At 35.9% G+C, this 12,721-nt stretch overlaps 1 protein-coding gene across 6 annotated transcripts in view; it reads right to left on the bottom strand.

The window, feature by feature from the left end:
- DLG2 (discs large MAGUK scaffold protein 2) overlaps positions 1-12,721 on the bottom strand; it is a 701,362-nt gene that overhangs the window by 232,513 nt on the left and 456,128 nt on the right. For all 6 annotated transcript variants that reach the window (XM_054382907.1, XM_054382932.1, XM_054382887.1 and 3 more), the window contains 2 exons: positions 11,360-11,428; positions 1,128-1,284 (listed from right to left, as the gene is read on the bottom strand). In XM_054382907.1, coding sequence (XP_054238882.1) covers positions 1,128-1,284; positions 11,360-11,428 — 226 coding nt within the window. The remainder of the gene's footprint in view (positions 1-1,127; positions 1,285-11,359; positions 11,429-12,721) is intronic.

Raw genomic sequence — 12,721 nt, 5'->3', positions numbered from 1 at the left:
GAGCCCCAGCCAACTTTTCACAGAATAGCCCAAGAAACTCCTAAGCAATGCAGGAAAACCAGTTCCAGATTCCCTATGAAGGGATTAATCATTGACCAGGAAAAAGCTGCATAACTATGCCAAAAACCATCCAGGCTTTAGCTATCTTCCATTCTGATGTTAAACAAAGTGCATCTAAGGATGGAAGATTCACAGAAAGGGACAGAAAGCAGAACAGTGAGAGTGGGTGTGACACTGCAACCTAGTGGGTCCATCACTCATTTGGGATGAATAACTCCCGATCAATCTCTTTGTCTTAGAGCTATTTATGTACTTTGCACAAAACAGCCACAACTGTATTAAATTGGGATAGTTTCTTTTTTTCTGTAAGGGGACACAATGTGAGTAGATTTTTAACTACATTTTCAAGGCTTTCACTGTCATTCAAAATCATTTACATTCAGATTGTTTCAGTCAAATATTCAATACTTGACAGAGCCTAAACAATAAATGATCTGGTTTTCAAATGTATGCTGTCAATATAAACATGAAAGAAAAAACATATTTTTTAGACTACGTATGCAAAATATAACCTCAGGCTGCAAAGTCTTTTATCCTCTAAAATTTGAAAATGAATTTCAGGGTGATCATCAAATTCATTAGAAGCACAGAAACAGTTTACATAACCTAAATAATGTTGTAGTTTGGCCATTTGCAAAGCCACTAAATGCACACTAGATGGCACCCCCAGTCCAGATGGTTTCATCCTATTACTACTTTCTCAAAGAAAAGATGACGTTGAAAAGTATCTTGAGACTCGGTAATACATTTTGGGCAAAATGAAACTGGATGATGGGCTAAACTTGGAGATGCTGATGTCTGCACGTTATTTAGATCCTCTCTGAGGTGTTACCACAGAATAGACAGCATTAAACAAAGAAATGTCTCATCCTGAGCTAAGTGCAAGTATCACCATTAGCAAGTGCTATAAAAACCAAGAGTAAATAAACAGAATATTAGGTGACAAACTGTTTGCAGATGGTATTTCACAACACAGAAACCTAAAAGACTTCTCTGTGTGTCCCTTGCAGTATAGACAAAGAACAAAATGAGTCAGTTGGCCAGCAAGGCCCAACACAAATACTTACAGACAAAATTTGATCTCCTCGCTGCAGTTCTCCACTGAGGTCAGCAGGCCCGCCTGCTAGGATGAAAGACACGAAAATGCCTTCCCCATCTTCTCCTCCCACAATGTTAAAACCAAGTCCTGTGGAGCCCTTGTGCAGGATGATTTTTCGAGGCTCTCTGTATAGAAACAAAATGATAATGTTTATCCATTCAAACCTCAGAGCAAACACATCTCTTAAAGCATCTTAAGCATAAAACACAGTGGTCTGTAATTGCCTAAAGAAACCATTTAATAAGTGAGATAAATCTGTTAACTGGAGAACAGACAAGTTTGGAATTAACCAGCATTTTTTTTTTCCCCCTCATGGCTGAATCCAAACATCTCTATAAATTTCAGCCCACTGGAGGAGTAATCCTTACTAAGTTAAGTGACAGATTTATGAAAAGAGAAACCAAAACTCTGATTACATATTATAATCTCATTTGTAGCAATTATTTATATACAAACAGAATCAATCTTTTTTTTCTTCTAGTTCTAGTCTTGCTTTTTAAACAAATGAACAAAGGAAAAATTAAAAACTCTAGATAAAGCAATGGCAAGTGTGTTTGATCCTGACAGATCAAGCTAATAGAGCAAAATCTCATGAAAAATTCCAGTTTTGCATTATTAGGAGCTTACAATTGTAAAGCCACACTGGATTAGAAAGTTGTTCGTTATGATGCAAATCAATAAATAATAATGGCTACATCTCGTGCAGCACTGTCTGTAAATTGAATATATGCCCCAAAGGATGTAAACATAATAACATACATTTTACTGATGGGAAAACCTATATCCAGAAAGAGATGACTTTCCTAAGCAATCACAGTACCATCCTTGAGAAAGTGCCCAAAGTATTCCTGTTCCCAGTTTCTACATACAAGGCCTCAGATCTGCATCTCCCTTGGATACCAGCATACAAAACTGTATATATAAAGACACACTATTTACTGGTACTTACCCCATTTCAAATCCCTCTAAGAATTTACTCTTCATAAAAAGTATACACTGTGATATTAACATGTGTAAATCTTAAGTCTAGCCTATGTATGTAACACAAATAAGTACATGTCTGTGACTCCTCACAAAGAAATGATTTTGTTCTTCTAATTCTCAGTGTTCACAAGCAGATGTAACTAGCAAAAAGACAATTGTAAACACAGACATGTTTCCAGAAGCATGCTCTAGAATGTTTCTTGTGAAAATGATCCAGTATTTCCTGCGTACTACATAGCACTCCTACATCATATGAATAGTTATTTCAGTTCCATTTTGTTTTTAAAGAAAAGGAAAAAAAAGGGAGAGAGAGAAGAGATTAAACAAGGCATCTCTTATTTAATCTGAATTCTTATAGCTCTATACATGGAGACAATTTTTACATGATAATTCTGAAATCAATAAGTGCTTGTTCATCTTTGCCCAATGCTATTGTATCCCCAACTTGATCATGACCTTTAAGCAACATCTCAACTTTCTGACACCGAAGTATAACGTTTTTTGAAAGCAAAACCACAAGCAGACTTATTGTAGTATTATAATGGTGATTGTAATCTTTAGTGAAAATATTAGTCCTGTTCCATAGAGTCCTCCATTTTATAACTTGTTCTTAACACAGCATAGTCAGAAAGCCTGTTGAATATGTAGCTGTGACAAAAAGATACAGCATCTAGAGTTTGATTACTCTTGATGTATTTTAAACCAGTCAGACAATAAAGGGAGTTTTATTTTGCTTTTTTTGCTATTGATTTGCTCTGTAGCAACCATTTTAGCACCTGCTTAAGCATGTGTGTGTTAGACATAATGTAATCCAGATCTAAGAAGTCTAAACAGGATTTTAATTAGGAAGCGTGGCCTGGGGCTTGAAGCAGAACTAGGACAGCAAGCTGTAAGCATGGATTCCTCTCTCTTCTTAGCCCATCCACTGCTGAGTGATCTTGGCAAGTCATTTGTTCTTCCAACTTCGATTTCTCCATCCACAAAATGATATGGTGACAGTTGTCATCTTTGAGTCCTACACATCAAAAATACTTTGCGAGTGCTGAGCTACGGATATTACTATTTACCTTAATATTGAGGAAAAAGAGGCAGTAAAGTCAAACACATTTCAATGCTCTGCTGCTGAGAATCCAGAGGAGCTCTTGTTCAAAATGCAGCTGAGTGTTTCCACATATGACAGGCAGCTTGGATCATAAAGTTGAAAGCCAGGGCTATGGGCAAAACTAGGTCAATACAACTGGGTACCCACTGAATAGTAAGCTGCGTTGCTCAACAAAATGTTGGCCTGGTTATTAATCCCTGTCTCTCATCAAGTCAGCAGATTTATGCCCCAAACGCTGTCAGTGCTCTTTTGTAACTTTGGCCTTTTGACAGCAAAACTCACATTCTGCTCTTGGATGAGTATGTTCAGAGGAAGCTCAAACAATAACAGGGAAATGTCAGAAGCTGTGATTAGAACACAATGGGATTTGGCTCCTGCTTTTCAGCTTAATCAGGTCACTTTGGTCATGCCTGAAATTTGGCTGTACAGAGACTGACCAACCATAATGTGCTCATATTTCTTTCATATCTGAGCATCCTGCAAAATCCGAAAGGTGGATTTGGAATACACAAGTGGTGGTGTCATCATCATAGAAATAACCTTTAGCCATGTCTGTAGTGCAAAAACTACAGGAAGCGGAAGGTATATGTGACTTCACCGTAATATAATAAATCACTAAGATTTTTTTAAGTATGTCATTGTTCACACTTGTGAAGTTAGTGTAAAAATGAACAAAACTCCTCTTATTACAGTAATAAAGCTTTGTAGCATATTATGAAGTTAATGTAGGAAAAAAGTTCTTGAGCAAATAAACCACAATACCAGTCACTGACCAGGTGATCTCTTAAGAGTAATGCAGAGTTAATGGTCAATGCTTTACCCACACTCTAAGAAAAGGCTAGTTTTGATAAAGCTGAAAGTCAGAATATTATATACTTATTCACCTGACACAAAAAGTGTATACTCAACATTTTCACTATGATGGTTAAGAAGATTGAACAAAAGGTGTTCCGACTTTTCTTGAATGTTTGGGAAGCAATATTAGGAAAAACTTTGTATTAAAATCCTTTATGAGTGTAATTCCAGTACACATGAAAGAATGCAGATAAATTCTGCAAAGGAGGTAACGGAGTCAAAGACTTAAAGACGACACAGTGTTGGGAAGCAAGACATGAAAGGAAAGTAACTGAAACATGAGTGACGTTTTCTTGCAGTGAATGCACTAAGTAAAAACGTGCAGTTCTCTGCAGAAGACAGCAACTCGGGCATAGGTAATTCCAGAGAACTTGTTTTGAAAGTTCACAGTTTTGTTTGGAGGACAGTAGGTGGCAATCTGGAGCCACCTAGGAAAAAGGAATTGTATGACACCCAGTGTTTCTGAAATGCACATTTCTGCCTTCAGGTTTAACCACTTATCCCATTTACAATTTCTTCTGTAATAAATATGGCTGAAGGTAAGTTTCTAGGTGCTAACAAAGCATACCAGCACTTTAATTCCATGTGTGCATGGTTTATGCCCTCCTGCAGCTTTGTACCAAACATAGAGAAGAGCATCAGGGGAAATCAAGCAGAAATTACAAAGGAGTGTGAGGTGAAAACATTCCTGGACTGACAGAAGGCAGCAGAAGGGAAAAAAAAAAATACCAAACCCCCCCAAACAACACCCCCCACCCCCCTCCCTTCCGCAACAACAAACAGACAAACACCACCCAAAGAAAAAAACAACAGAGAACAGGAAAAAGGGAGACTGTAAAGGAGAACAGAGCAGGAATTAGAAAGGTAGAGAAAGAAGAAAGGAAGATTCACTATAATAAAGCCAGAAGCAAAGAAGCAAATAAAGTGCTGAAATCCACACAAATTTACAGGCTCAGAAATCAGAGAATCAGTTTGGATGGACTTGGTAACTTGCTTCAGGGAATGCATCAGATTAGATTCTGTAAAGCATATTATAAACTGCAGGCCTGATGTAAGAGCAAAATATTATTAAATTAATATTTGAAACCAGTAAGTAGGAACAAATCAGAGTAGGTAAAACTTTAAGAAAATTTCTTCTGTCATAAAAATGTGATTTAAAAAGATACATCAAAAAGTGAGACATTGTTCCTCCCCTAATCACTTTCTTTTGCTTCAAGTTTGTTTTATTTGTCCATTATCTTGAAAATATGTGTTTTGTAGTTATGATATCTGTACTGAATATTTGTTTTGATCAGTTTACTCTTTTACAACAAGAAAATGACAAAAGAATAAACGTGAATGTTCCTCTCATTCTTCTAAAGACTGTGAATCTGTAGTAATTATAGATTTAATTTAAGAGATTAGAAACTGGATTTATAAATGAAGGAAAAGAGCTTTCTGAAAACAAGTAATTCTTATAATAAGTCAGTGAAAGAAAATCCATTTTTAGTTTGTTTATTTTGTGCTGTTGGCTACATGAAGAGCGCAGTCAGTTTTAGTATTCATCTCACACTGACAGCTCCATCTTTCTGTTTCTTTTGCACCATCTATAAATTGGGGCATTGAAATGATTTTATGCTTTTTGCAGCATCTACAGAAATACATTGGATGCTTTCAAATATCAGACCCTAGAGACTTTTTCAGTAACATACAATCAATGAGGTATCCCAAATCAGCAAGGATTTCGAAATATCACTTCGATCTTACTCTGGATGCAGATCTTACTCTGGATGCAGGTTTTATGTTGTTTTAGTGTTGTTTTTTTTTTGTTTTTTTTTTGTTTTTTTTCCCCCAAATGTTTGTTTCACAAAGGATATTGGAATCATACATCCATTCATGCACATGCTGATTTGGTATGGTACACAACATAGATAATACACAACATAGAATGTCCAGAGGAATATTCATTTATCTTACTGCCTGCATTAGGGCAGCACCCAGTCTCCAGCTAAGGACCCACACCCTCTGTAGAAACACTACACACACATAGTGCAATAAAAAATGTTCAAGCTACTTAAAGTAATAAATATCAGAAGGGAAAGTTTAAGTAGAGAGAAATTGTATTCATTGGTTAAAGTCACACATTAGTCATACATCAGGGAGAAAAAAAAATAATCTGAGGGATTAAAGCACTTTTGAGCAGTGTGGTGTTTGGCTTCTGACAACTCATTGTGAGAGCACTGAGCTACTCCTACTTAGAGTGAGTTGGCTATCCAAGCCATTTTTTCAGTACAATACTTCTAGTTTTCTTCTCATACTTCAAAAAACTCTGATAAATAACTGCACATTTATTTCAGACAGCCAAAGGGCATTCAAACTGGAAGGACCTAAGAAAGGTGATTCATCTAGACTGAACATTCTTCACAGCATTTTAACACAGAAAGCTAGGATGGACAGAGAATGTGCCAGTGTGTACAATGTTTTAAAATGTGGTTAATCATACAAGAGAGAATTTGAAATCTTATGTGGTGGAAGGCCTGGAATACACACACACACCCCTTTTTAAAAGACTTTAAAATTCAGGCAAAATCAAATTTATTTGGCTTATTTAAATTTTATTTTACATCTTTTACTACTCTGCTTCACAACAGTTCAGAGACAAATCCATCTGTACTGCTGTGACCTATTGCTTTACTGCAACATCATCTCTGTGGCATCTTGGCTATTATTTTTTCCTTTGCTATTCCCATTTTAGGCTTGGCAAAAATTTTTCTACCACGATGTGAAACAGTGCTACCCCTGCCTTCTTCCCAGCCCTCCCTCTGATCTGTCTTTGTTGTGAGGTTTCCAAAACACCATGAGCTGGCAGTGGTAGGAGTTGGCAGACCTTCCTATCCCCAGACCCCAGTCCTTTACCATCTCAGAGCCTAGGAGGGGCTGACTGAACACAACAGTGTTGCACCTGACCCAGTGCTCAGTCTGATCCCTGATTTGTGAGTTTAAATTATGATTGAAAATAACAAAAACAAGGAAATTTTCCTCTTATTTATTGCTGTCATATTGAGCAACACACCCAGAGGGGTAAATTTGCCTTCTTAAACTGGGACAATGTCTTGATCATGTGCAGAGTGTTCATTTTCATAACATGTACTTGAATTATTATTTCATTTTACTAAACATTGATATACTAACATCTAAGCATTCAGCCTTTAACGATATTAATTTATCACGTAACAAAATACAATTTTGCTTATTACAGTTACCCATTCTCCTCGAAACAAGTAGTTTTTCTGCTTTTTTGACTGCAGTTTTCTTGGCCTTTCTTGCTGATTAAATGTTGGCAGTAACTGTAGAAGCAATACTTTATCCTAACTTTAATACTGACCACATTTTTAATGCATTTATTTTGCAAACATCATGTCTAACTTGTCACAAACTTTGAAGTATATTTAATATGGGAGAACCTACTGGGAGCCAAGCTTCAACCTGACTGATGCATGCATGAGTGCACTGGCTTATACTTTATTTGTTTTCTGGGAACCCCTCTGGACTTTAACAGTCTTTCATTTTGCCTTTTGTAGAGGAATTAAAGTCTGCACACTAGGCAATGTTTCCTGCTTACAGATAGCAAGATGGAATTGGCAACCACAAATAAACTCTTATTTAAAAAACTGGTCTATATTTTTACCATGACACCTGAAATTGACTTTAAATGCACCGGTGTCTCTTAGATTTGAGAAAGCTCATTGCTCTCTGGAGTGACAATGTAGGGCAGGTAATATGCTCTTTAATTTTCATAGGGAAATGATTATCCTAGTACGTTTATTTATTTCTACTTTGTCTCACAGAAGCACTTCTGTCTCTTCCCTGATCCAGGAGGTGTATTATTTACATGCTAATAATAAAAGCAAATCTTTGAAACTACATCTCTGTTCCATCTGCTACACTCAATCCAGGCAACTCCAGACTGAAAAGGCTGCTTTGCATCTTGCATTTTAAACTATTGGTTCCATATTGAAACCACTTTTCTGTAAACTATTACTTACAGCATTTGATGGCTTTATTTACCATGAATGCTCTAGCACGATTGCAAACAAAGCTTGATGAGATGGAAATGGTGACAGGCAATGACATTGCACTGACAGGAAACAGGAAGTGTTCAAAGGCTAAGAGAATACCTAAAAATAGCAGCGCCTCTAAGCCATGTTTTGAAATATCAATACACAGTCTGTTACTAGCAAGCATCCAAAATTACTTTATACAAGACACTTTTGAAACACAAAGCAGTCTGTACTGTCTGTCCTATTCAGAATAAACATTCTTACCATTAGTCATGGTTCAAATGTTGTTTATTTATATATAAATATTTATATATATTTGAGATACTCGGTCATGCTGATAAATTCATTTAAAATCCCCATCAAAACACTCTGATCAAGTTGAAATCCCAGATTCTAAGCAGCTCAGCAGCAGAGATGACTGGTAGCATATAAAATACAATTTAATCTGAATGTCAACTGCAGAGATAATGCTATCACACACCACTAACATTATAGATTCATGCAAGAGTACAGTAGAACTTCCAGATGACAGGGTTTAGTTTTCATCCATTATTTTTCCTATTTTGAATATTCACAGTTAAAACTATTCATTAAAACCATTATATATAAAAAAACCCATAACCCAAAACCCAAACATCAAGCAACAAACAAAACCCTCAAGCCAGCAATGTTTTCAAATGGAAACATTATAGTTTTCTTGTTTTGAAACCATGCAAATAAACCATTAGGGAAGTTACTAATTAGACCTCACTAACAATGACATCAAACACCTGTGAAGTTCATGCTTCTATGCACTTAGCAAATCAGTTCACCTTATGTATATTATGAAAAATAATGTATGGCTTGACTGTAAAGAAAATTTCATCTTTAAAGACATCTTTATTTTTTTCACCTTGGTACTACTTTTTTTTTTTTTCCTGTATGTGAACTCCATAAAAGCCCTCCCTAGAAAAGTTTTTTTTTGTATGAATGCATTATCTGGATGAAAAAATTCAAAGTTTTTGAAAAATCTGCTCTAGCCAGCTCTGAATTTTGATATATTCAACAGGGTTGAAAGAAATAAATGCCAACCAATGCAATTGCCTCTGCATTACTTTAACCCTCCCGTACTTAGTTTCTCCTTCACAGGACCCAATAATTACATTCCTTCAGAGGCTCTGTGTGACTACACAGTCAGTCAGACAGAGCCAGCACGCAGGCCACAAATCTAAGTGTGTGCTAGGATGCCTTGCAGGTAAAGCAGGTATTTACAAAGTGTACCCAAAAGTGATACAATGAGTCATCTAAATACATGACTCTACTGATGGAAACCTGGGTCCTAAGAGAGAGAAATAACTTTGTTTTGACCTCAAATTGCATTAGCTATAGACATACTTAGTAGCATGGACTTCACAAAAACATTAGAATAAATTGAGCTTTAACGTAATGAAATATTTAGGGCTGGGCTGATTACTTGTTTTTGCTCAGTGGTGTAGTAGGCTAACAGTCCCACTTTCCTATGTGAAATGAAATGCAACTCAGTTTAAGTTGATCAGTAATAATTACAAGCCAGATCTTCTTCAATCTCCTGAGCAGCAGGAGACCTGTAATATCAATTGCAGATTTCCTGTGCTCTAATGATTCGTACACAATATATACAAGTTGTCTACATGGCCAGTACAGATTCTGCAGTTTATCTAAAAATTCATGCAGACATATTGATTTACAAATTTTAACAGGAGCTCAAACCTACAGGGTACCTGCTGAATGATGGAGTCCAGTAGACCAAGTCAGAGACATCATAATAGAATTTCTTTCCTTAAATCTCAGTTTAGCAATTTGGGTTTTTTTAATCCAATCCCCGTTTTAATTAATAAACTTGTTCCTGAAGCTCAGTATTATTTCAAACATCAATTTATTAATGATTTAATTTGTCTAAAAAACAGGAGAACTCATTATGACTCTCCTTGTTCATTAGAGAGATAAATGAACGAAATCCATAATGAGGATGTGTAAGTATTTAGACAGATTGCCCATAACTTCTGTACTCTCCCCATCTGGTGACGGTCACAGTTCCACCAGACAAAGGCCCTGAATAACCTGATCCAACTTGAGATGAGCCCTGTTTAGAGCAAGAAAGTCAGATGATGAGGGCTTTATATATAGAATTACTTTCCAGATGATGTAAGCCCTTAAGCCATATGCACATTTGCTGTAGGAATTTTATTATTCAGCCATGATTTCAATGAATAATTACTACGGCTATCCTACACATTTTAAATAAAAACTTAAACTCTTAGATCTTAAATGTAGGTAAAAGAGAAGAAAATTGAGAGGTGAGCAAAACATTCCAGGCTTCACTTAGGAGTGGATTATCTCACATATCTACCATTTTATTTTCTGGCTGCACCACATTAAAGTTGTAACATAAAATACAACAAGGTTACATCTTTCATCTGTGAAAACTTTGGATTGTCAGTTTTATCAGAAGAAAGAAAGGTTTTCTACAAGACTTGAGAGCAGCTAAACACAAATTATTGCCAATGCCCACAAAATAATTCAAACAGTTCCACATTTCTGTAGGAGAGAAGAAACAAATCCAATTTTTTGGGGTAAACTATGCCAGTCAGTGCATCAAAATCTAAGTGATTCAGTGTTAAACACCAGGTTTTACAATACCTTAAAGATGCAAAAATCTTAACTGTGTTTGTGAATTATACATATTTCCCCCTATTATTTCTGTTAAAATGTAGTCAGCTAAGGAGTCAGAGGTCTGCTTCTACAGTCAACACAGATATGCACCAGCACAGGATTATTATTCTATATACTACTTTTTCATCTTTACTTTGGGACACTGCTTTGTCAAAAAGAGCTCATGCATACATTAAGAAAATAGAGTAAGACTTCACTGGGTGTTTCCATGATTAGTGAGAACAATTTTACAGATAACACATGTAAATATTGACAGTAGTCAGATGAAATGAATTAAACAGATTGTAGTTAATGTATCATCTCCATGACAGATACTCTCATCCCCATGAAAACCAAACCTTTCAGTGTAAGTATCTAGACACGATCAACACTAATTTGAAGGTATTTCTTTTTTTCATCTCACAGACTTAAACACTGTGGTGTGTAAAACCACATCTAGTTAACAGCTATGTGTATGTGAGTAGTTCAGCATCTGCCTTAGTGGTATTTGAGAGCTCTACAGGCAGCTTCAACAGAGAATCATCTTACCCTTCCACTGAAATGGTCCGCTGCAAGCTCACTGTGGGTGGACGCGTTGCAGTGCTGTGCTGGGAATGACTGTGTGACCAAGGAAGAATAAAGAAAAGCAGTTGTTAAAGAAATAGAAGTTTCTCTCACTCTTTTTTTTTTTTTTTTTTAAATTGTCTCTAGCATTTTAGCTAATGCCGAAGCAGAAATAACATTGTTTTACATGTCTAAAGCATTTTGACTTCAGTGATGCTTGTCTCTTCCAAAAAAAAAAAGGGCTCAATTTTACAATCCCTTTTTTAAAATTGGGTTTCATTCCTCATTGAGATCAGACAATGAAGATAATTAATTCCTTTTCTTATTCTTTTTTTTTTTTGAACATGCATATGCACATAGTTCAGTGACTTAAAATAAACTAGATGGTAATTGTTCTGCTAAGTATACAAAGCATGAAACACCAAGTTAATTTCAGAGCAGAAGGTAAAACAGTAAATGATGTTATCAGCCTAATTATCAGTGTTTCTCAGGCAGAATGCTCAGTGAAAGAGGACATGCACTGTTTATAATTACACCATAATGTCACATCGGATTTTATGAATTTCAGCCAATGCTCACTGTTTCTATCAGATTTTAAGTAGGCTGAGTTTTTCCACATGAAATTTTATCAATCTATGACACGTTTAGAAAAAAAGAAACATGGTATTTTCTCAGCAAAACACAGACTCTCTGAAAGAAAAATATTTTTGACTGAAAATCCAGAGGTCTAATGGCTTCTCACGTTATCATAACTAAGGAACTTCAAAAGTAGTTATTATGCTGCATAAACCAAAGAAAATTACACTATATATGTTAACTTCAGTATTGTGTAATAGTATTGTGTCATAACTATTCATTTAAATATAAATGGATAACAACACATCATCAAGTTGGAGGTACTGCTGTGATAAAAAATGTCATTCCTTATGCAAGGCAATATGTTAAAAAATAGATAAATAAAGCAGAAGCATCTGAGTGTATCTTCTGATTACTTTAAATGGCTACATCACACAGTGAGGCCCAGTATTAATAATGCAAAGTACACATTAAAAATAAATCTTTTTAGCTCAGTTATGTACTACTGATTCTACTAACTGCAGATTTTGTCTTGCTTTCAAGCTTTGCATACAACTCAAGCTGTTTGTTCAGAAGAAGCATCTTATTATCCTTAAAAGCTAAGACATTTAACATTAGTGAGCAACACATCTATTTTACATGTATTTTATCCTGTGGCACTGCCAATACTGCCTGTCTGACAGAAGAAATGATTTGCTGTGCAGCACACAGAACTGTGACACATGATATCATGCCACAGGACAAACGAAAGAGCTGCTGGTGTTTCCTATT

The sequence above is a fragment of the Indicator indicator genome, chromosome 1 (genome assembly GCF_027791375.1).
Source record: "Indicator indicator isolate 239-I01 chromosome 1, UM_Iind_1.1, whole genome shotgun sequence".
NCBI classification, from domain to species: Eukaryota; Metazoa; Chordata; class Aves; order Piciformes; family Indicatoridae; genus Indicator; species Indicator indicator.
The sequence above is the reverse complement of the archived record's forward strand: the minus strand, read 5'-3'. Positions and strand labels throughout refer to the sequence as shown.